The sequence below is a fragment of the Polypterus senegalus genome, chromosome 15 (genome assembly GCF_016835505.1).
Source record: "Polypterus senegalus isolate Bchr_013 chromosome 15, ASM1683550v1, whole genome shotgun sequence".
NCBI classification, from domain to species: Eukaryota; Metazoa; Chordata; class Cladistia; order Polypteriformes; family Polypteridae; genus Polypterus; species Polypterus senegalus.
This window is the reverse complement of record NC_053168.1, coordinates 29,772,947-29,797,992: the sequence shown is the minus strand read 5'-3', so window position 1 is coordinate 29,797,992 and position 25,046 is coordinate 29,772,947. Positions and strand designations below refer to the sequence as shown.

The following is a 25,046-nucleotide window of genomic DNA, read 5'->3' as shown; positions in this document are numbered from 1 at the left end:
TTTGTTGTTAGTAAACAAAGACTTTAACATCATTTTCTTCTCAAATATTGTTCTTATAACATAAAATCTACATGCAATACTGAATTGACTCCTCATTCATTTACAGTTTCCTTTTAATCTTTATTCTCCACCCTTCTGGCTCTCCCATTAGGTGAAGCTGTGCATAGTTATTTTTGTTCCTCTTTTTGTGTATTCCTGGATAGTGCTTAGAGCTACTACTGTATGGATCCAGCATCCTGTCTTCACATTCTACACCTCAATGCTATCTGCTTTGGAGTTTGCACATTGTACTCATGTCAGAGAAATAGTACTTGTGTCGGCAGATGTTCTTCTGCAAATTCGCCACTTTTCTTCCCACAATCATGTTAGATAAATTGGCAAATTGCAAACTGATGCCTTGCACTTGATGCTTCTGGACTACCCTGAACTGGAATTTGAGGAATAACAGTTATAATTTATCACTTTGCAAGCAGAGTATAATGGTGAATGAACCCAGTTTGTACTTCCTTATTACTATTTTTCTATTGTTCTCTGTCTTTGTTTGTTTGTAGATGGTTTTGCTTATAATGTGGCTGCGAAAATGAATTATGTAAGCATTATCCTGTAAGCATAGATTGAACAAATATGTACTCAGTATTTATAATATTTTATACTAAAAACAACATCATGTCTGTATTATCTGCAAATTGATGATTCAGTATTTCTCTGATACTGTAATTTGTCAGCCAAACTCCTTACCTTCTTTCCATCATAGTCTAAAACAAGTTTACCTTGAGACTTAACATTTTTGAAACATGGAGAATCAAAATCTATGTTTAATAAACTTGAACTACCTTTAGTCACTGACCCTCTACTTCTAGCATCAAACAGTAGCACATCAGTTAATGCCATTTTTACATCGCTTGAATTACAATGTGATGCCAGTGAAAGCTATTGAGCGGCCACAAGCGTTTTTGGATTACATTGATATTTGAATATAACTCACTGTTACAAAAATGTGATAAATGACGCTTTGAAGTAATAATAAATGTGGAATGCTCCAACTTGCAACAGTTATCTAAGTCCCTGTAATACACCTGCATACATTTTCTACCTGGTTTTATTGTGTAGTATATTAAATATTGTTCTTTGTTAATAAAATATACAGTATTTAATGGCATGCATTTTGGTTGATGAAGTTAGACCTTTTTCTTGCCTTAGTATCTGAAGAAATTAGTCATTTTAAATACATGCTATATAGAGCGAGACACTTAGCAATTTTAAGTTTTTTTTTTTTTTAATTATAGTTTTGTTTTTGTTCTAATTGAATTAAGGGTCAACAGAATATAGAAACCACATTTTCTTGATTCCATTAGTATATTATTGGCTTTTCATAGTGTAAGGAAGGAAAGATATTTGCATAATTAAAATACCAGCAATTCAGTTTTTGTTTGATGCATATGAAACTTTTGATGCATTATGGCAATTATATTTTCACTGAATTTCTATGTATTCTAAATTTACGATTACTATTACAGATTTGGAATTAGGAAGTCAAACCAACTTACTACCAGTGACAAGCTGCATTTCCTATAAGAATCTTTTTACAAAATACAATGTTTATCATTTTTGTTGCATATACAAGTGGATGAGTCACTTTATCTGTAGCCTCATTATCCTAACGTTTATATTGGGTAGCACTTTGGTACAGAGTGCAACACTTCAGTTGGGTCCTAAATTTATCTCCCAACCCTTCAACTTGGTTACAGTGCTTTCTCTGTGTATTATCTATATTCTTTTAACATTTTTTATTTGGGTGTCTTAAATAATTCAAAAGACTTTTAACAAGTAAATTTTGAACTTTGAAGGTCTGTTGCGTGTGTGTGCGTATACACTACTATGAGCAGGTATCCTGTAAAAGAGATGTTTCTGTCTGCAAATCACTTAACCTAAATTTAATTTGTTGCAAGCATAATTAAGTATTTTTGAGAGTCCAGAGTGAAAGATATTATTGTATGTAAAATATTGATTTAATTTTGAGAGAGGCTTTGATTGAAAAATGTTATCTAAATAAATAAGCCATTGTTATATGATTATTGGTTGTTTAGCAGACGTTTTGTTAATATAAACTTTTGCTAGTTGAATAGGCAGATAAGCATATTTTCTCTGTATAATCCATACTTGCTGTTTTTCATTTTTTTGACAATTGTGCAAACTTTTTAACCAATTACTTATATTTATTTGCATTAATAAATGATTTCCTCCCTTTGTAAATTACTTTTAACTCCACTGCTCCCTCTTTCCAGGTATGAGCTGCGAATACGTTATTTACCCAAAGGATTTTTAAACCAGTTCACAGAAGACAAGCCCACACTAAATTATTTCTACCAGCAGGTAAAGGATTACCTTGGAGAATTTAATTAAATTGACTGTATGTAATGTGATGATTGCATAAATAAGGTCATCATAAATTGTTTTACTACAGTATCTTTAGTTTGATATTTCAGGTTTTAATAAGAGTATGCATTTAATTTTCGCCAGATGAAGCAGGTTTTAAAATGTTGGCACTCTTATATGATAATATGTGAGTGTTTAATGAAGATTTGTAAACAGTTGACATGATTATAACACACACATATACTCAATACAGAAATATAAGTGCATTGCTGGCCTTGGAATGTTTTTAATGCATCTTGCCTATTTATTTATTTGGCTGCCATTTATTTACATTTTGCTTTATAGTTGTAAAGACTGATAAATCCTATTGTGAATGTCATAGATTTAGATGTAAAAATGATTCTGAGTACAAATCCAGGTAAGTTGATTACTATTTCCTTTGCATTTGTGGCTTGCAGCTGTAGATTCTGTTTAACTATAGACACAGATGCCTATACAGTGCTTCCATGTTAACTATTTATAAAGTTTACTTTAATTTTTTTTTCTACAGTTTTAAGGTTTGACATGTCTGTCAACAAGGTGGAAAATGTTGGAGAGTGTTTTACGTTTTTCAGTTCTCAATCAGTGATTTTAACTGGAGCTTAATTTTTTTCCTACCGTTAGCATTTCTTCCTAGCAATGAAAAATAGTCTGTACAAATTAAAAAATAAGTGTAGGGTGTTCCTTTTTAACTTATTTGAATGTTTTTTCATTACAGTGACAGGTTTTGTTTTTTTAAATTTTACATAAAATCAAATTTCTGAGAGATGTATCAAATTTTTAAATGTTTTTAAACATAAAAGAAAATTGTGGATGTGTTCCTTAGCCCATCAAACATACACATACACCTAACAGACCTTGATGGATTTGAAATCAAACCTGAGCCCCAGCAACTGTGAGGGAGGAATGCTAGGCACTGTGAAGCCTTGCGCCTTGGATTCAAAACTTTAGTGTTACATGTTTAAAAAAAAACTTAAATTATTCAAAGATCACTGTTTTCTCTGCTAATGTCTTAATGCATATAAGCGGTAATTTTTTGTGTTAACGCAATGCGTAAATAATACAATGATATTTGCAAAGTGACCTCTTTTTTTTGAGTAACAGGAATGAGCTCCTTTGGAGAAAAGCTTTCACTAACACAACTGCAACCACTATGAAAACAACATTTCTGTCTGGGTGCATATTCCAGTTTGAGCTTTTAGTATCTTGTCTCTGGTATTCCTGCCAACTCAAGTGCTTTGAACGCATACTTTCACTGTGCTTTAATCATTTTCTGATTAAACTAACAAAATCAGCATACATTATTTTCATTTAGCATTATCATAGAATCAAAGCATCAGAAACAACCTTTAAAAATAAGGCACAGTTTCTCCTCTATAATAAACAGGATCTAATACAATGCCTACTCTTATGCAGTACAGCATCTCCTATTACATACAATCCTGCAGTTTTAGCTCCTTTTTGTCTCTGTTTACTAACAAATGACATTCCCTGCTAACTATCTGTATAGCTGCATTTCTCACCCTAGCTCCAGTGGAAAGTTGCGGTACACAACTAAAATTCTTTCCTTTGCACAGTAGGGCATTTTGTATTACAGAGATACAAGCAACACTTGCTTGTCTGAAGTGTTGTTAAGAGGCATCTTTTTGGTTGGCTAGCATTTTTCTTATATGATTTGATGTATTTGAAAACACTAGTCATGCTTGTCACTTGTGAATTTATTAGAGAGCAAACCTTTTGTTGGGAAAGATATGTTATATTTGTATTGTTGTCCACATATTGATTTGGCAAAATTTTACACTGGATGCCCTTCCTGACGTAACCCTCCCCATTTATCCAGGCTTGGAACTGGCACGAAGAAACACACTGGTTTGTGCATCCCCTGGAAAGATATCAACCTTAAAAATAATTATATTCATCCTAATTTTTATAAGCATTCATGTGAAATATGGTTGATATATTTGTAGAACTGAAAACTTTGCTGCTTTGCAGTGGACACATTTTGTAAGGTTTAAATCATTTGTTTCATGTTTAAACTAGTGCTTTAATGTCTGAAATTGTAGGCTGGTTAGGGGATACTTTTTCTTTGACTTTATCCTTAAAATTTAAACATGTCTCCAAGTCAGAATTGAAAGAGGAGCAAGCCACTTTTTATCACAATTAAAAGAGTAGTGGAGAAACTACTGTCTACTAAAAATAATTCAATTTGTTTTCCATTAATATTAAGCCATGGATTCTTGTTTGGTTTTCATTTCTTCACATGTGATTTCAGATTTTACATTATTGATGTGTTAATTGCTATGTTGAAAGCTGTTGTTCAGGAAGGAAAAACACATGTCAGACTCCCTTGCTTATTAAGACTGTTGCTTACATTTTTAAATGGGACACATGCTTTGCTTGCATATGATTTGGCTGAATGTGTGAACAGTATTTTCAGTGCTTGAGTGTTTAGTAAACTAAACATTTAAGAAGATTATTGGACTTATAACATTTACTCTATGGGAATTTTGTGTTTGGCTACATTTTGTGGTTTAATTACAGTAATTCTGCCTCCTACCTCTTATTATACTATTCTCCAGGTTAACTTTTATTCTGTCATTCAAAGCATTTGGCCTACTTCAGCTTTAAAAAGCTGTTAACATTGCAAAGCTCTGGCGAAAGTTAAACAATTCCATTTACATATATTATAACAATTGCTAATTTGGACCATACTGCTGTTTCAGTTATCATTTGTTAAAATAATTCTGATTTATTTGTAATTTTGTAATGCCATGTGATCTGTGTTTCTTTATATTAACATACAATACATCAGTTTTTCAGTTTGTCATCTGACAGATCAGCTCTGCCAGATATAGTGCTGGCCAGCTGCTGTTTTTTTGCATATTATATTATTAATTAAAATTATTATTTGAAAGGGTCTATGTACTTCCATTGTTTCTTTAGAGGTAATTTTAGTATCCAGGTACCTGAAAATGAGAAAACAATTTTCTTATCTTTTAGGTAAAACATGACTACATGTTAGAAATAGCAGATCAAGTAGACCAAGAAGTAGCCTTAAAATTGGGCTGTCTTGAAATACGGTGAGTATGCTTTATTGAGGCACTTGTCACATAGAGGAAATGACACAATTTAAAGTATTTGTCTCTTCTACTTCTCTCTTGACATTGATCACTGAAATAATGCAAGTTGCTTGTCCTCTGAAGTTGTATTGTGTTGTACTGTTTAGCTCATATTTAAATCAAATATCAGACAGTCAAAACCTCCCACACATTTTATCACAAAATAAATGTGTTTGCTGTATTCTAAATAAATTGATTTGTAATGTTTAGTGATTATTTTCACAAACTCATTTACGAATGAAAATTTAGGAAAAGTTAATAGTTGGAACTTGTGGTAACAACATTTTAGCTGTGACTTGAGTGCAGATTTCCAATATATAACTATTTACTTTCATCAAAAGTAAAAGCTAATGAAATTTCAGTATTTAATGTGAGGCAATGGTCTGTAGAAAACCTGAATAAGATTAAACAGTTTTTTAGTGTGAAGTTGCATATGCCATTTTCCTAGAGGTGTTAAAACATAGCTAGCTGAAAGTTTGAGAGAAAAAAAACTTATAGACATGAAATGTAAACCATATACAGAAATCTCACCTTCTAATCCCCATCCCCAACCTGTTTTATTTTGATATTGTTATATTTAGTGTTAACGATGTGACTAATAAGTGTGCATTTTTTTGAGAATTTAGTGTTACCTTTGCATTACCGGTACTCATTTTTCAAATTTTCCAAAAATTCTCCAGTTTCTGAGTAGATACTTGTTATTGTTTCCACACAGTGAATATGCATTTAACAAAGCAGTTGATTATGGAGGGCACTTCCTCTGAAAGACTTCCGTGACTGTACATAAAAAGTGGATAGACATAAATATTGGATTTCCCAAAAAAAAAAAAAAACTGCTTTTCAGTTATGCAAACAAGTTTATTAAGTGTATCTGGTTAATTGCTGCATATTGGTTTTAATAAACTTATACCACTAGGCACTCACAGTTCTAGGCACATCATGCTGCATTTAAATATGAGTTGAACATGTTTTTATTAGCTTTTTTCACACTGTAGTCACTGTTAGGTATTTATATTTTCTAATGAAGACTTCATGGATGCCACATAGTACTGTGGTAGAAAATGGCAAATTTATATACTCTATCATCCTTATCAATCTTCACAGCTCCCTAAATAGAGTCAAACAAATTACACAAAGAAATGCGAAGTAGTTTAAAAAAAAACTTAAAAAAAGTTTTTTTTTAATTTGTGAATGCACAGCATTTTATAAAAGTTTAGCCTGAACAACAGAGTAGAACTTCCAAAATTTTCACATTCTGACATTCTGCTGTACACTTTTGAATTTTTGATTGTTAACTTGCTGTATGATCTATCTGTGCCTCATTCACTGATGAATCTTCTAACGCAGAGTAGAAATCATGGCTCCATCAGTTGTAACAAGTTACTTAAGCCTTCCACAGGATACTTCTCAAAACCTTAACAAAAGCACTCTCTTGCTCATATCAATTAGCTACTGTGAAATGCATTGTTAATGTTTTCCAAATATTGTTGAGGCCCAAGCAACCATTAGATTTCACTTTTCACTTAATCTATTCATTAAACGTTATCTCTGTGAAGTTTTTATGATCTATTTTCTAGCAGTCTATTAGGAAAATGAGGAAAGAGTTCAGGTTCTTGCTAGTGGATTTATTTATTTACTTTCATGTATACTGCTGATCCTGTTATTCCCCAGTTAATTTCTGTGGTGTATATGTGAATACTTTGTAACTTCATAGAATATTCATTGTCTTTTTAAAGGTTTGGAAATCTGAACAGTTTGATTTTTTTGATTTGGTGAAGCTCTAGTACTAAACAGTTTCTTTCTGGAGGCTAAACAATGCATGGCTTCCTCTAGAGCTTTTATTCTGACAGCTTTGATTCTGATAACTGTTGTAACTATTTATATTAGACAAACATTAATAACTAAATTTTTCAGAGAGCTAAAACTAGCTAATCTTGTAATTAAGATGAGTTTTCTGTATTGTACAATAAATCTTTCCCAGACAATGATTGTAATTAAGATTAGATATTACATTAAACAAGTAAAGATAACTGTGACTTTGGCGTCTTTATTTTTGCATACATCCATATATTGCTTCAAACCCCAAAACATTTTTCAAAATGGCTGTGAAAATTATAACTCAGACCTCTGACATACTTTTGCTGTTGTCATTATAATTTTTGTAACTTTCCATTTTGTATGCAATTGTAGCTAGAGATAGCAAAACAGAATTTTCAGACAACTAATGTTGTGGTACAGTAATAACATTGAAATGATCAGCAAGTTAGCAGTTCATTGTTATGTGGGTCTTGTCTATATGCAGTTGTTAGAGGTTTGATCCCAACAGTATCTCTTCTCTTTCTCTGTAATGGAAACGTAACATTTCATACTTTTTCTGCCAAGGGTATATTTTATTTGTACTGCTTCTTTTTACTAATTTCAGGAGATTTTTCATGGACCTGAGAGGGAATGCACTTGACAAAAAGTCTAATTATGAACTCTTAGAGTAAGTATTTTTGAAATATTTTCATCCTGCTTATCTCTTCACCTTTTTTTATCTCATGGCGTGCTGTTTCATTAAAACCAATAAGGATATATACATGTTAAAGTAACTAATGCCATGAACACAGAGATAAAATTGATAAAGATATAAAACCACAAAGGAGAATGCTTTATTATTTAGTAATGTTGAAATAAAATGCTGCAGAAAACTTTGACACTGCATGTGATGTGAACTACACATTCTTGTATTGTGCTTGTATAATCTTTATTTTTTTCTTGTCTCTTGTTTCTTTTTAAGAATTTGTTAGGTAGACTGAGGCAATTTTGTGGTTTTTAATTTTGTTTTGATTCAGTGTCTGATTTGTTGTTGGTTCTGCTGATGTTTTGAGTCTGTATTTTTCAACATCTTGCATATGTGATGAAATTTATGCCTGATGCAGTTGTTAAAATAAATTGTAATTCTTTTCATCTCTATTCTCTTTTACAGGAAAGATGTTGGCTTACGACGATTTTTTCCTAAAAGCTTATTAGACTCTGCAAAGGTCAGAAGATGTCATTTGTAAATGTTTAAGTTAAAGTTTGTTTAATGTATTATGGTTATTTATATACTGCTCAAAAAATTAATTGAACGCTTAATCATCACAGCCAAACACCATGTCAGTTAACCTTCAAGGATATCATTCTGTCCAGTTTGGTAGAATAGTGATAATAGGTACACTGAAGAGGCAACAGCCAGACAACCAGACCCTAAAAAAGGAATGGTTTTACTGGTGGTGGCCATAGACAATTGCTCTCTCCTTATCCTTCCTGACTGATTGATTGTTCTCTAGTTTAACGTTTTACTAGGGTCCATGACACTAACTGGTAGCATGAGACAGTACCTGTAGCTGGTTCAGGGTGCTCAGGTAGTCTAGCTTTTCCATTCCTCCAGGATGGCACATCCATACATGCCATCACAAAAAGGTTTGCTGTGTCTCCCAACATAGTTCCAAGAGCATGGAGAAGATATCAGGAGATTGGTCGTTCTACAAGGAGAGGTAGACAGGGCCATAGACGAGCATCAACTCAGCAGCAGGACCAATATCTGTTCCTTTGTGCAAGGAGGAGCACTGCCAGAGCCCTACAAAAAGACCTCCAGCTGGCTACTAGTGTGCATTTTTCTGACCAAACAGGACTTATACTTGCAACCCATTGCCTTGCAGCTTTAATTGGCAATCGCCAGAATTGAAAGTAAAGGTATTCAGAACTGGTGACAATCATCTTGTCATAAAATAAAAACACCACAAATGTTAGATTGAAACTTAAAAAAAAAATCATTTACAAAAGGATTGATTATAAACAATCCACAGCAATTGGAGTGCATCTTTTATCAAACTATATTTATAAAACTAACTCAATAGAGAAAATAAATGCATTTGTGTGTCTATATATTCACTTTCTTCATTATGTCTGTGTCTCTGACCTGTAATATCGTAAACTTGGCTGCATTCTGTACCCACTTTTACTATTATTTTTGTCCTGGAAAGCAAAACTGTTGTGACCAGTAAATAATTAACCTTTTACACATGCATGCAGAGTTTTTTTTTTTTATATAAAAAAAGCAGTTTAGATGCATACTGGTAAGCAATACAACAGGTGGCATGGAAGGCAACTCTTCTCTGCCTGTCCTTGAAGGGTGACCAATCAGTGAGAGACCAATCTAGACAGCATTATCAGAAATCTTTGTTTTCAAGGGTTGAAAGTGATGAGCTAGGGTGGACAAAAAGGCAAAAACAGAGACAAACGTGTGCCTTTTTTGAAGAAAAACATAGTAGTGTGTACGAGGCCTAATTGTACCCGGATGAGCAGTATTCACAACTGTTGAAAATTCCAAAAATGTGCATACTACTGATTTCCCAAACCAAATAACTTCTGATGGGTACATCCCATTGAGTTGTAGTTACTCAAATCATGGTTTAAAAATTTTATTGCATATTTAACATGTAATGAATATGTGCATCGTTTCCCCAAACCATGTATCAGTATAATACTTAATTTCCATCTAATATTTCCTCCTTCAACCTATACTTTTATAGTTAATCTACTATAATTTTCATCACTCCAGCTAAGGGTGGCACCATTTAGGACTTGTACATTTTTTAAGTTTTTTTTCCATTATGATTCATGTGATCATCATATAAATTATGTAGCAGCACAATTAGTGTGGACAACATCTCTGATTGTAATAGTTTTTGTACACGTATTATTGACTTACTGTTTCAATTTTAGAAAAATTACAATAAGTTAATCATATGTTAAATTAAGGTAGTTATGAAATGATAAACGTAATGAAGAATAACATAAATCATGCACTAGAATGATTTAGCATTTATTAAATAATGAAAACTGTACATTTTAAATTCAACTGCATTCTCTTATTCAATGTTAATGACCATGAAAGTACTCTTTTCATGATACAGTATAATACTGTCCATGCAAGAGATGTTGATCCTTTTTTGCTAGAAGAAATTGACAGAAGGAAAAAGTTTGTTCTTTCATTTTATAAACTTTCTCAAAGCTGTCATGTGTATGATGCTGAAGTTAGTCAGCCGTTACGTATTTTACTTTTAATCCTGAAAGTCAACAATAAATGTTGTACTTTTGAATATATGTATGCACTTGTGAATTGTTGCATTTAACTCCAGTAGTGTAGTAGAATTTGCTTCCAAAAATCTACAAATGTAAAATATTTTCCAGGCCTGGTTGATATATCATTATTGTCCTTACAATTAATTAAAATATTCAGTATGGCATAAATTTTATAGCTTATAGGGACTCTATTATCAGATTGGAAATATAAGTATTAAAATCTAAATTTACATACATTGTTCTTATAATCTGCACTTATAATGTCTTTCTAGCTTTTTTTCCCCCTTACTTTTAAAGGACTTTTTGAATTACATTTTTCCTTTTAATATCCTGTTTTTTATTGGTCATTGGCAAAATATCTAAATGCATTAAGACATACAGGATAAGTTGTGACATTAAAGAATATTGCATTAAATGTAACCATTTTTACAAATAAAATTCTATGTTCTTGCTTGAAATTTTCATTACTTAGGTTATAGCTTTTTAGGTTTTTTTATCAGGTTCATTAATTTCATGTAAGACCTTGTGCATTGTAATATATGCTGTATTAGTAATTTATCATATTATAAGATATAAGTGTAAAGGAAATTAATATTATTATAACTGCAGAAAAATGTTTTGCAACTGAGGTATTTCATCTTTTAATCGGAGAATATACTCAGTTTGGCAATGGTTGAAAAGTTGTGCTTGAAATTCACAAAGAATAGTAAGATCATTTGTGCTTTTATAATTTAGATGTCTTTAAATTTTCTGCTCTAAACCTTTGTTTGAGTATTATCAATAAATCACAGCAATTTTATTTATTTTTTATTGATTTTATTAAAAGCAAGTGACATCCCATACATACAGTCCTGTCAAGCTTAAAAAAAAAAAAATCTTGTTTACATTTTTCAAAGGAACATCTGAATTACATTACTACTGGTTTTGTCACTGGCACACAGCTGATGTTTAGCACATGAAAACTGAATATTCTGTTTTATAGCTTATTGTATATGCTGCAGAAGCTAACAATTTGCTTACAATGATGATGATCAAAAGTGATGATAGCATAGCTTGGTGAATTAAAATCTAGTTCTCGTTACCGTGCCTCAAAATTTGCATTTGTGGTATTGATTTTTTAGCTTAAAAAAGAAAAAAAAAATCTCAATATACACACATCTTTTAAAATGGTTGACACAGTGATGCACTGGTTAGTGCAGAACTTCACATCTGGATGTAAGATGAAATCCTATTTATGTAGAGTTTGCCTTTTACTGTATACGGAAGACAGCTGTCTGGCCCCCCCATTAAAAACTTCCAAAACACTTGCTTGTTAGAATGATTGGCAACTTGGAATTAGTCTGGTGTTTCTATACCTTGTGCCCAGTGCTGCAGAGACAAGATGGATGGGTCTATCTAAAATTTACGATTGGCATAGATTAAAAAATCAAAACTGCTTATAATTCTGAACATGCGCCCTTCACCACCTGACTTCATGGTGAGAACAGGTCATCAAGTAACTATTTTCTTTTTTTTATAATTGATTGTATGACTCAGACTACAAAGGAGTTTAGGAAAATGAAAGCATGAGATGTCTGAAGTATATAATCAACATTTTTTGCTTTATTTCGGTGTGCAGTGTATTAGGGCAGATGTCTGGTGTGTTACAATGCAAACAATAATTTGTACTCTTGCAATAAGTAAATCACACTTAAGGGAAGCTATTTATATTCCAAACTCCCAATAAAACAATACAAAATGTTTTGAGTAGAGTAGGTGTAGTGCCTAAACAGTAATTCTGCTGAAGTCTGACATTTCTGTTTTTTTAGCGAGTTGAATTTGATGACTTTTAGCAAAGGACATTATTGAACATTTTTGAGACTTTTGCATTGTAATCCTAGACATCAGACAATTGAAAAAATAGTTGCATTTTCTCTTTTCAGATGCGTGAATAAAAAGTAACCTCTTAGCCAACCAGTTTAAATAAAAAATAACTGCATTTCTTATTTAATCTGTTGATACTCTACATATTAAAGAATAAGTCTGGTATTTTTTAAGTCAAAAGTTATTTCTTCACAACCGTGTTATATGTTGATTTTTTTTATCTAAAATTGTGTTCTAAACTGAAGCATTTAAAAAAAATGTACTTGGTACTATTTTTTGAGGCAAAAATTAATTTCCTGTTCACTTGTTTGCTTGCAGTGGGAGTCATAGGTGAATGCGCCATATTTCCAAAGCTTTGTTTCTGTATTTCTGTTTTGTCAACCGTTTTGTTCTGCCTTGGCGTTTAACAATGGAAGATGTGTGCTCAAATCATATGATTATTTTTTCCTAAACAGGACCAACTTTTTTGTTCATTACATTTGTGTAATTTTACATAGCCTGCGGAGGAAGGTTCATGGTGGTGAAGAGCACCCTTAAAAGTTTTATGGTATTTTTGTACACATAATAAATTTGAACTGAACTGATTAAACTGCATGTTTTGTAATAGCCTTAGCTTTTTGAAAGATCCAAGCCGCTTGCACGTCAATACTAAGTTCACAGGGCCAGTCAACAGTCACCATTAAGCACTCTCCATAGTGTGTCGTGTGCACACATGACAACAAGATACTGAGAAATTGATAAAGGCAGAAAGTACAATTGTGCCAAACTACAATGAAATAGTTTGAGAACTCCACAAACCAATTTTTTAATCTTATAGGGCATTCTGAGTCACTCTTGGTGATGATATGTTAATGAATGAAGACAACATTTTTGAGTGTGCAAACTCATTGACATTCAGTTATACTAATCAGTCCATAAATATTTGAGGAGAATATTTAAACTTCATTCAAACCCTAGTGCATTGAGGTAGAAAGAGTAAACTTCTATGTGATTAAATTTAAATTTAGGCCTATATCATGCTGAGTTTTAGTCATTTGATTACATGCTTCAATTGTGTTCAATCTTTCTCTTACTAGACTACTTAAGTACCAGCGTTTTTCTTGATAGTAGGCAGCAGCAGGCAATATCTTTGCAAAATAAGTTTCCATACAGTGAAAGACTATGAGCGATCTCAAGTATGACCATTTTAATGATTAAGCACGGGTATTTTGCTAGTAGTTAATAAAAAAACAAAAAAAAACTGAAACTGTTAATAAAAAACAATTTCTTAAACTGAAATAAAATAATTAAAACCGGAATGAAAAACTAAACGAAACTATTAAAGTAGTTGAAAAGACTAACTGAAATAAAATAATAATTTACTAAAAATATTTTTGATTTTCATAACAACTGGATTTACTCAAGGGCTAACCTGAGCTACAGGGGTCCGGAATTAATCAAAATATATTAATAAGAATTTCATATTTGGTTTTTGAATAAATATTTCTGCTGCTAGTTTTTAACCTTTATAACTTTTAACTCTAAAACAGAAACTCATCCACTACGAGCTGCCCGCCTATATTCAACCAGTGAATGGCCACGTAAAGCGTGCGACAAAGAAAGCGATTTACTGTGTGATAACAATGACAATTCTTCAGCAGCTGGCAGTGACAGCATAATAGATTCTGCTTCAAGTGTTAGTGAAGCATACCAAGGTGACGGTTTTGCTTTGAATGTGCTTCGGAACTTTCAAAGCTGTCATTTGCTGGATCTCTGGGGCTCTAGAGAGAGATATTAGTTATAGATAATCCCTTACAGAATTTTAGTCTGTTCATAAATGACAGCATTGTTAGCTATAACTCTGACTGAGCCCAAGATACATTATGTTCATAGCAACTAATACAGCAACACACACTACGCCAACTTCCAGGGTGCTTGAGTCTGATCTCCGTTATGATGAGCTGTCGCATTTCTTGGCACTTCAATTTTTCTCTCTCTCTCAAAATAGATTTTTGAAATATCATACTCTTTTTGTGTTAACATCAGCCATGCCATACCTATTGCAAATACAGTAATCCCTCCTCGATCACGGGGGTTGCGTTCCAGAACCCCCCGCGATAGGTGAAAATCCGCGAAGTAGAAACCATATGTTTGTATGGTTATTTTTATATATTTTAAGCCCTTATAAACTCTCCCACATTGTTAACATTATTAGAGCCCTATAGACATGAAATAACACCCTTTAATCAAAAGTTTAAACTGTGCTCCATGACAAGACAGAGATAACAGTTCTTTCTCACAATTAAAAGAATGCAAACATATCTTCTCTTCAAGCAAGTGCCGTCAGGAGCAGAGAATGATAGAGAGAGCGTGACAGAAAAACAAATAATCAAAAAATCAATACGTGCTGTTGGGCTTTTAAGTATAAGCACTGCGATAAAGCAGCCGCAAAGAAGGGAGCAATGTGAAGGTAATCTTTCAGTATTTTTTAGAGTAGCCTCCGTATCTTCTAAACAAACAGCATCTGTGCAAACAGCCCCTCTGCTCACACCCCCTCTGTCAGGAGCAGAGAACGTCAGAGAGAGAGAGCACACGAGATTAAAGCAAACAATCAAAAAATCAATACGTGCTTTTGGGCCACCGCGATAAAGCGGCATTTCTTAGAGGAACCTCCATATCCTCTAGGCAAACAGCCTCTGTGCAAACAACCCCTCTGCTCACACCCCCTCCGTCAGGCGCAGAGAATGTCAGAGAAAGACAGAGAAAAGCAAACAATCTGCTCGGGAAGTACATCGTATATCATTGAGGAGTTTTAGTTAATATGTAATACATGCTCCGATTGGGTAGCTTCTAAGCCATCCGCCAATAGCGTCGCTTGTATGAAATCAACTGGGCAAACAAACTGAGGAAGCATGTACTTTAAATTAAAAGACCCATTGTCCGCAGAAATCCACGAACCAGCGAAAAATCCGTGATATATATTTATATATGCTTACATTTAAAATCCGCGATGGAGTGAAAGCCGCGAAAGTCGAAGCGCGATATATAGCGAGGGATCACTGTATATAGTATTTTTGCAGAAGGCAGACACCCTGTCCTGGGATTTTTCCTGCCTTTCATCCAAAGCTGCTGGGATAGGCTTTAGCTTTCCTGAGACCCTGCTCTGGATATGCACGTTTAGAAAATGTGTATATAGCTCATAATCTCAGATGCTGTTTCTGTTGTTTTGTGGCTGTTCGTACTCATTATCTCCTCTTACGATGCTCAATAAGGGTTTACTGTTCTTATGAAAGGGTATTCAAGTCTCACTGCCCCTAACCTTGACACTAAATTCTTGTTTTTATTTCCCTCGATACAGCTAGGTGGGGTCTGCACACTGATTCAAGTCTAAGAGCCCCATTCTTCCTAAGCCCTGATAATTTTCATGGTCACACCTGACAGAATACAGTAGAATCTATTTTCTGATTATTGATATCTTTTCAGGCCTACATGTGGCAAAATTTAGCCCACAAATTGTTTGTGCCTGAGATGGAATCAGAGATCAATATGATTGGTAGAAAATAACAAAGCCCATTATAGGAGAGTTTTAAGCATAATACTGAAGGCATTAATTGTAAACACATTGTCTTGGAGCAGGATTTGTTGTGTGCTGTAGACATTTAGACAAAAACTCCATAAACATTAAATTTACTTACATTTCATCACAAATTGTCCCATTCTAGGCAAGAAAAAGATAACTGTGCCAACAGTGAGCACACATTTGTTTTGCACGAATTACAGAAAATATTTAAAAAATTATAAAATTGTTCATATTCAGTAAATGGTTTTGATCATGCTTGTTTTTAACAGACGAATGTAGTGTGGTAAGCTTTTAAACTCCTATTATATTCAGACCCGTTAAGTGTACAGTTCTGTCTGATTGTGACACGAAACTAAACTCCATAGTAACTCTTTAACCATACCATAATTACTAAAATTGAAACTAATACATATAAAAATAAAATAGAAATGTCTTTGTGAAATAAAAACTAAATTAAAACTAAAAATACACAATGAAGGAAAATTAAAACTAAACTGAATTTCCAAGTAAAATTAGAAATAATATAGAAATAAAAACTAATATCAAAAGACAAAACTATAGTAACTTCTGGATATCAATATTGACCTATATCATTAACTACACTTGGAGCTCACTTTTCAAACTGAAAGTGTTTGCTGAAGGAAACTGCACCACTGGGGCTCAAAAGTTGCAGTGGAGGAAAACAAGCAGCGAAGCGAAGCACATAGCCAGTCTCCTTTTAAAATGGGTGAATCTCACAACAGTGGTTTGCTTTTTTCCCTTCTAAAATGGCTTAAAAACATTTTGCTATGTGTGTACGATCCCACAATGCAGATCAAGACTTGATAACTCTTTTGGCTTGATGAATGGACATATTGGTAAGTTTTAATGCTTTTGTTTTCAGGTTGGAATCCTGGTACGCTTTACCATCATTGTAAAACACAAGAGCTTACCCAGTTTTGTTTGAAATTTATATATAAAAAAAGCTTCACTTTTCACAGTTTCGTGTTGCAGATTCTTTGATTGTGAAGAAATAACTTCTACTTGAAAAATACCAAACTTATCTTTGAAGACACATGCACTGGAATTTTTTTTTCCAATGCCCTTCATAAGTGAGATTCAACTGATTAAGCACACTATCACATACAAAGAGCACCTGCATCTCCGGTTCAAGTGTAAAAGTGACATCCCACATACTGTCATTCGGTATGGGTACTCTTTGCATCTGAGTCTGGGTACAATCCATTCCTTGTATAACTACAGACACTCGCAGTCACACGTATTGAACAAGTTTCCTGCTTTAATAGTCCTGTTTAAGCTACAGTAGAACTCCATCTATTGCAAATGATTAATGTACTGTATATTATGTGGTAATTGCATTGGAAATTCTTTTGTGCATAATTGTGCATAATATATTGTGTATTCAAGAATATTGAGCGGTTAGAAGACTGAAAATATCAACAAAAGTTTATTATGGAAGTAGTAGAATTTTCAGTTAACAGAACACTTAATATTGGATCTTTTGTAAAACAAAAACACATTTGGAATTTCCTGTAAAGTTTAGAATACAGAAATGTCCATTATTGTTTGTGACAAAAAACTTACTGACACGTTGCTTAAATATGTTAGGTACCAGAACACAGTCTGGACTACTAGAAAATTCCAGTACTGAGTCATCCATCCAGGAAAACAATGTACAAAATGAATGTTTCGTTTCATAAAAACAAGGTAAAAGGACTTAGTTATTAGAAAGTCATTTGAAGTAACTACAGAGAAGTGGTAAAGGGCTTTGGAATTGCAACCTGTTAAGTGAGGAATTACATTAATATATAGAAAAGACTTGTGTATTAACATAATAGTTTGAAATTGCTTTTATCCTGTTTTATTTGTTTTAGGCTAAGACACTAAGGAAGTTGATCCAGCAGACTTTCAGACAGTTTGCTAATCTAAATGATGAAGAAAGCATTCTGAAATTTTTTGAGATTCTTTCACCAGTGTATAGATTTGACAAGGAATGTTTTAAATGTGCTCTTGGGGTAGGTATTTACAGTGGGTGTTTTGTTTGAATCTGTTGTGTTTAAATTACCATTGGTATTTTGTAATCTAGCATGATCTGCCATTATATAAAGAAATGGGTCATTCAACAAAGTCTCTTTTAAAGTTACATTAGGCATAAAGAGTTTTTAACTTTTTTTTGTGTGCTTTTATATTTGTTTTCATATGCCGTATATAGTAAAGTAAAATGAAACCATGTGGCAGTTCATTCTTCTGTCTGTGGTTTATTTTGGAGAGCCTTTAAGATAATGAACCAAAATTATTCTTCATTTGCCCAATAGGAGACAAATACTAATCTGCAAATACTATTGGCATCAGCATGTACAATCTAAATGTACTTAACTATAGGACCAGCATGTTACAGTATCTTTAAAATGTTAAATACAATATATTTATATTGAAAATGAAAAATGTGGTGGATATTGAGAATCTTTCTTTACATTATTCAGTTTAAAAGTATATGCTAACAAATATACCATAATAATAAAATTACATTTTAGTCATATAGTGCCTTTCCCATGCTCAAACTGCTTCACAGATATTTAAAATGAACAGGGAGAAAAAATATATATATATAAAAAACACACAACATTGCATACCAAAAATATCAGCTTAAAATGCTACTAAAAGATAAATACAGGAAGTGCAAGGCTTCAAGTCAGAATAAGAGACCATAAACCAGAATAAAATTTATACAAAAATACAAATACTACCAAAAAAGCCAGAAGAGATAACATAATTTTGTTTATAAATGCAAGTCATCCTGAGCATCTGGGGCCTCATGCATAACTCCGTGTGTAGAATTCACACTATAACATGAAGTAAGCACAAAAGCCGAAATGTGCTTACACACAGAAAAATCCAGATGCATAAATATGTGCGTTCGCCAACTTCCACGTTCTTCCGCTACATAAATCCCGGTCAGCGTGAAAAGTAACACTTGTGCAAATGCCTGCTGCCCCACCCCAACTCTATGCCTTTTTGAATATGCAAATCAATATAAATAGCCCTTAAGATCAGCGTTCTGTGAAAAGACAATGGGAAAAGCACGGGGGGAAATAGAATTTCAGCGAATACCAAGTAGAGGCAAAGAAAAACGTACTATTTGTTGGTTTAAACAGTGGTATAAACAACAAAAGGAAGTTGATTGAGTGACATAGCGTGTTGGAGAAACTCGAAGGCTCAAGTTCACAAAGTCACACAGTGCCTGAAATAAAAAAGAAGTTGTCGCACATCAAAGTTGCCGTGAAAAGGCGAGTTGTAGCCCACCGTCTGAGTTTCATATGAAAGCTCATTAGGGTACAGAGAAAACAAATAGGCACACAGTGGGGGAAAAAAGCACGAAATATTACCTTTAATCTCGAAATTTCCACTTTAATCACATAGTCTATTTTGTCATTAAAGTAGAACATCATAAACTTCATCTTAAAATCGTTTAACTTACTAGTTTCTCAAATCCCATCGTAACTAAAGTAGCATGTTAAATGCTTTGTTTTGTATTTGATTTTCTATGTGCTCTGTGTGTGAATCACTACCTGCTTCTTAAACTGGCTTTCTCTTCCTCCGACAGGGCACGGAATCCATTACACTCGTGATATTACAGAGATGTATACGTGATATCATTTTCATGATGATAGGCGTTAAAGCATGTTATTAAACATGGGAACACTGTGGCTCAGTGATTGTGTGTGACCTTCGATGAAATAATTTCTTGCAGCAGTACGTCTCTTTCAAAAGTACTAACCTCCAATTCCTGTCCTTCCTTTTCTTTCTCCAAATACTCAATCGCCACACAATCAGCTCTGTAATTGACGTTAAGCCATCTGTAAGCTTATAATGCCGATTCTTCAAAACTTTTAAGGAACATTGAAATATCTTTGTAGTACATGTTTAATTATTCTATCCTTCATGCCAGTTCCAGTGAAGCATACAGTACGAGGCAGGAACAATCCATGAACGGAGTGCCAGATTCTTGCTAGCGTAGCGACACCATGTCCTTTAATTATTAACAATATAGATTATTTAAATAAAGTTAAAGTTTTATCTGTATAATATAATAAACATATTTTGCTGCATTTCATCTTAAAAATGATAATGTCATCATATGTAAATACGCGCCTTATAAAGTGGCTCAGGTTGTGCAATATTATAACTGTATCGCAAGTTTACAGTGAGGTAATTGTACTTATAAGTACAAACCGTTCTACAAGGAGCAGTTGATGGACTGATAGAGTGCGTTTAGAGCTCTTGGGATGAAGCTGTTTCTGAACCGCAAGGTCCGTACAGGAAAGGTTTTGAAGCGTTTGCCGTGTGAGCAGCACTTCAAATAGGAAGCATGGCTGAGGCAGCGTGTGCTTGATGCTGTATACCGATAATTCTCTTTCTGATCAGCTGCTCCAAGTGGTGCAGTGAGAGTAATATAGAAAAAGATGATCCGCTGTGGCAACCCCTAACGGGAGCAGCTGAAAGAAGAAGGTGCAGTGAGAGTAAAAATGCTAAAGCAGCTATGGTATTTAGAGTAGTTTGACCATTCTGTGGACCATTATATTGTTGGAGGTTAATTACAATCAGATGCCTTAAACTAGTAAACAATGTACGGTTAATTTCAGTGTATTTATAAGTCTGCATCAGGGATGTGCATCTTAAAAAGAAGGATAAACCACACAGGAACGGTAGCATGCTGCCAGTCTGCAAAACCGAGCGGAGAACTTGTGTACAAAAGGGTATGAGGTACCGGAGAAATGTGCGTAGCTTTACAGCAAGTTTAGGTTTTATACATTACGATTTGAACACCAAAACGTTCATACGCATTATTTCTGTGCATACGCACTGTTTATACATGTGGCCCCTGGACTGAGAGAAAACATCAAAATATATCAAGGGTAAGTTAAAGGTGGTCCTTAACAAATGGATTTAAAGTTGTTTTTTCAAAGGGTGAATTAAGTCAGATGGTCTGATTAATTTAGGGAGGTAGTTCCAAAGTTTGGTTGCTACAGAGCAGAAGACTTTGTCACCCATACAGCACAGGTTAGTTTTGGGCACAATGATATTATCAGAATAGATTAACTTTAGGGAGTGAAGAGGAACATAGTGATGGATGTGGCTACTGATGTAGTCTGGTGCAAGGCCATTTAAAGTTTTATAGGTTAGTAACAGAATTTTATATACAGAGCTGGGTAGTGTGTTATGCATTCAATGTTTCAGGTCTGTGTAGAGGTCTCTTGTAGCAGAGTTTTGAACCAAGTGGACCTGTTTATAAAAGATTAGGATGTAGATCTTACTCGGTGAATATTCAATTTTTGTGTCTGCTTATTTATGCCAAACATTTATTTACAGTTCTTGTTATTTCCGAGTGTGAGTTATTTGAACATTTTACATTTATTAAAAAATAATGTATCTTTGCATTGTTATGCCATCAGTGTAAAAAGTAAAAGTTTAAAGCATTTGGTGCTAATATGTTAAGTGCTATATCTGTACTATGTTTCTAGATTGTGTCTACAATCAGTAGTAATTATATTAAAAACATGATGGGAATATTTCTGCAAAATATTATGTATTAAACTCAAAATATCATATACTCTAAGAATGACCTAGTAGATGTCTTTAGAATGAAACATGTTAATTTATTAGTGTTTTAAAAATAGGTTTTAATAATTTTGTTCTGTAATTTTGTTGGTTTAATTTATCCTGTTCTATTTTCATTGTTTTAGGAATAAGTTCTCTGTTTAAAAATATAAAAACTTTTTTTCCTCTTTTTAGTCGAGCTGGATTATCTCAGTGGAGCTGGCAATAGGACCTGAAGAAGGAATTAGCTATCTTACAGACAAAGGCTCTACTGTAAGTGGTGCGGCTTGATTTAAATTTTTGTTTTATGTATATTTTTTGCTGTTTAAATCCTAGAATTACCTAAAGGGATTACAAAGTTTAAAATCGAGTACTCTTAAGAATTTATTTTAAAACCTCATATACATTGATATAGAATTCCTGTCTTCCAACTAACAGAATACTGTATCAGTGTAATACATGATTAAGGAAAATTTGGAAATGGCATATGGCATTGAAATTTCTTTTTGGATATATATACTGTACATATAGTATTTATTTATTTATATAATCTTGTAATTCCACTTCAGTGTAAGTGCAACTTACTGTGGGGTACTGTGATAACCACCCTTACTCATCACACCTTTTTTGTCATCAGCTATCTGGAAAGATATTAAATTAAAATATACTAAAACAATATTTGAGAATTTATTTACCAAGTTAAACTTCAGATTACATTTTTTTTAACTATTTTAATTATCTATCCACAAATTTCTTTTGTTTTAATTATTCCTCACATTAAAGCAACCCACATGTGATTTCCCATCCTGTTTACTTCACTTCTAAAGTTTGAACCATTCTTGCTGCTGCCTTAATTTTTTTTCCATTCAAGTGACATTTTAATTGAAGCTTTACTAGTGATATATGTTGTTACTATGCTTCAAATTGCTATATAAAATGCTTGAAGCATGTGATGACATAATACTTTTAAGTAAACCTCGATATAGCCACAATTTTTTCATTATCTTTAGTAATGTGTAAGGTGTGTTTCAAGTAGTCCTTTACAGTGTTTTTTTCTGTTAGCCATGCAGATGTATATCTTTGGATATACCTGTCTAAAGTTGTGTTAACAGGTAACTTTGAGGCTCTAACTCATCTTTTGCAATGTTTGAGTGACTTTGGATGTCTTTGAATACGTCCATACATTCGTCCTGTACACTCTTTGCTAAGCTATTCAAGCTACTATTTGACACCTCCTCCTAATTTTTCCTCAATATTCATTGTTTTCATCATCCTAGGTTGTAAACGTTTGTGAATGTAACAATTGCAAATTTACATTCTTTTATAGTTCATTTAGGATAATAAAAAGATTATATAAGAATGACATTTTCAATGTTGTATAACCACAAATTTTTCCACTTGACAGCTACTGTATCAGCAAATTCATTTTGAGATTAAGGCAATTGTTTGTAGTCCTAACGTTATTGAAGCCATTAAAATGTTATGGACCTTTGTCTGTATGTACTACAGAAAGCAAAAAAAAAGAACTTAACAGTATGTTTTCCGTTCAGTATGCTTACATATATTATGTGTGAATTTGTACAGAAAACAACTCATGATTCAACAGCTGTTTGTAATATTGCATGGTGTTTCCTGGTAAGGTTAACAGAAAACAAAAAAGGCTATTTGACATTGGATGCGCCAGAAGAAAAGCTGCATTTTAACTGCCAGAGTTAAGACATTTCTGTGAGATGGAATACCTGTTTGCTGTAACAGCATAAAACAATTGCAGAGCACAAATGACCCAACTTATTCCTGTAGCATCATATTTAGGTCAGTGTTGATATTTTTACATCAGTGTAAACAAAGCCAACTCTCCAGGGCTGTGTGTGTTTATTTGCATTTATATTACTGAATATGTGAATTTTCAGTTATTGGTATTACTTTTATTCATGGATAATGAACATTGTGTGGAGATGCTATTTAGGAATGCTGCCAATTACCTCAATAAACAGTATTATGATGCTGCAGGAGTTATAACTGTGAACCTGTATATATTTGTACAATTGTGTGCGACTTTGAGTGTGATATTTCTGTGCAATTTCCTAGAAGTTTATTTACCTGTATTAATAATCACTTGAAGAAAATTAATATTAATTTTATCTTAAACTTTTACTCCTTCCTGATTGAACTACTAATTTAGTGAATTTATTTTAGGTCTTTTCATTGTGAGCTTGCCTGGTTGTCTTTTGTCTTGTTAACTCTATCACTCATATTTAATAAGGGTCTCAGCTATTGTTTTCTTATGCAAAAGATTCAACCATGAAATTGATAACATGGTAAAATTGTTGCAAGAGAGTACTTTTTTTTTACCCTTCCGGCTTTTAGTGTCTTCTCGTCAATGTGAATAGGAAGACTTTCAGCTTTTCTGCCATGCAGAAGGGATAACGCATATCTTAACACTAGAATTACCAGAGCCAACAAAAAAACTTGCAAATCCGGCCCACCTTAAATTCCTTCGCACCTCTCTGTCAGCCTCTTTTGTCTTCTAAATGTGTCGATAAGCCCAAGCAGCCTGCTATACCATTTCCCACACCACCTCAGAATGGGCAAGACGTTCTCCCAGTTCCTGCCTTGATTGTTTATCTAGGAGTTAGCTACCCAGAATTGTAAGGGGAAATAATTTGATGTGTGTTTTGTGTCTGCAACAATCTGTGTAAACAAATCGTTAAAACAGAAGCATTTTTCATGTTTTAGTAATAAATAACAAAATGTAGACATCAACTGTATAATGTGTGAAGGCTGATGGCCAAATATATCAAATAAACATTTTCACAAAAGGTGCAAGTACAATACACCAGCTTCCTTTCGTATATGGGTAAGATCCGCTGTCTTATAATCCGGTGGCTGTGAGTTCGAAACCAGCTCCCCGGCTAATTTGCCGTTTTGAGTAGTGAGCTGCTCTTATTGTTAATATTATACAATAAAAATAAATATTTGATTGGTGTCAGTAACAGCTGGTATAAATTTATAGTACTTTTAAAAGTTAGCGCTTTTTATTTTCACTTCACTCTCAATCACGATTACTATACAACATCCACCTCCCCACCCCAGATCTAATGTGGTCACTTTTTATCTGAAACTGGGAATATTTGTACATGTGAGTAGTGTTTTCAGACAATGGAACTAGAAATTCTCTGATGTGGATGGATAAAAGCTGACACACAAATGCTGGTGAATCTGCTGCCTTCGTTTGTCACCGTCACTTTAATTTTTTTTTCTTCACTTTTATTGAGTGTTCTTGCACAAGCTGAAATAGTATGCACCTTATGGTCCATGATGTCAAAGCCACACTGACAATAAAATAGAGACATAGGTGTATATGATATTTGGAATAACTAATT

The 25,046-nt window shown here is 33.4% G+C and overlaps 1 protein-coding gene across 12 annotated transcripts in view; it reads left to right on the top strand.

The window, feature by feature from the left end:
- Window positions 1-25,046, top strand: part of LOC120515784 (focal adhesion kinase 1) — a 191,645-nt gene that overhangs the window by 44,046 nt on the left and 122,553 nt on the right. For all 12 annotated transcript variants that reach the window (XM_039737084.1, XM_039737087.1, XM_039737094.1 and 9 more), the window contains exons 4-9: window positions 2,286-2,373; window positions 5,416-5,495; window positions 7,957-8,019; window positions 8,503-8,557; window positions 17,940-18,080; window positions 21,859-21,936. In XM_039737084.1, the coding sequence (XP_039593018.1) occupies window positions 2,286-2,373; window positions 5,416-5,495; window positions 7,957-8,019; window positions 8,503-8,557; window positions 17,940-18,080; window positions 21,859-21,936 (505 nt within the window). The remainder of the gene's footprint in view (window positions 1-2,285; window positions 2,374-5,415; window positions 5,496-7,956; window positions 8,020-8,502; window positions 8,558-17,939; window positions 18,081-21,858; window positions 21,937-25,046) is intronic.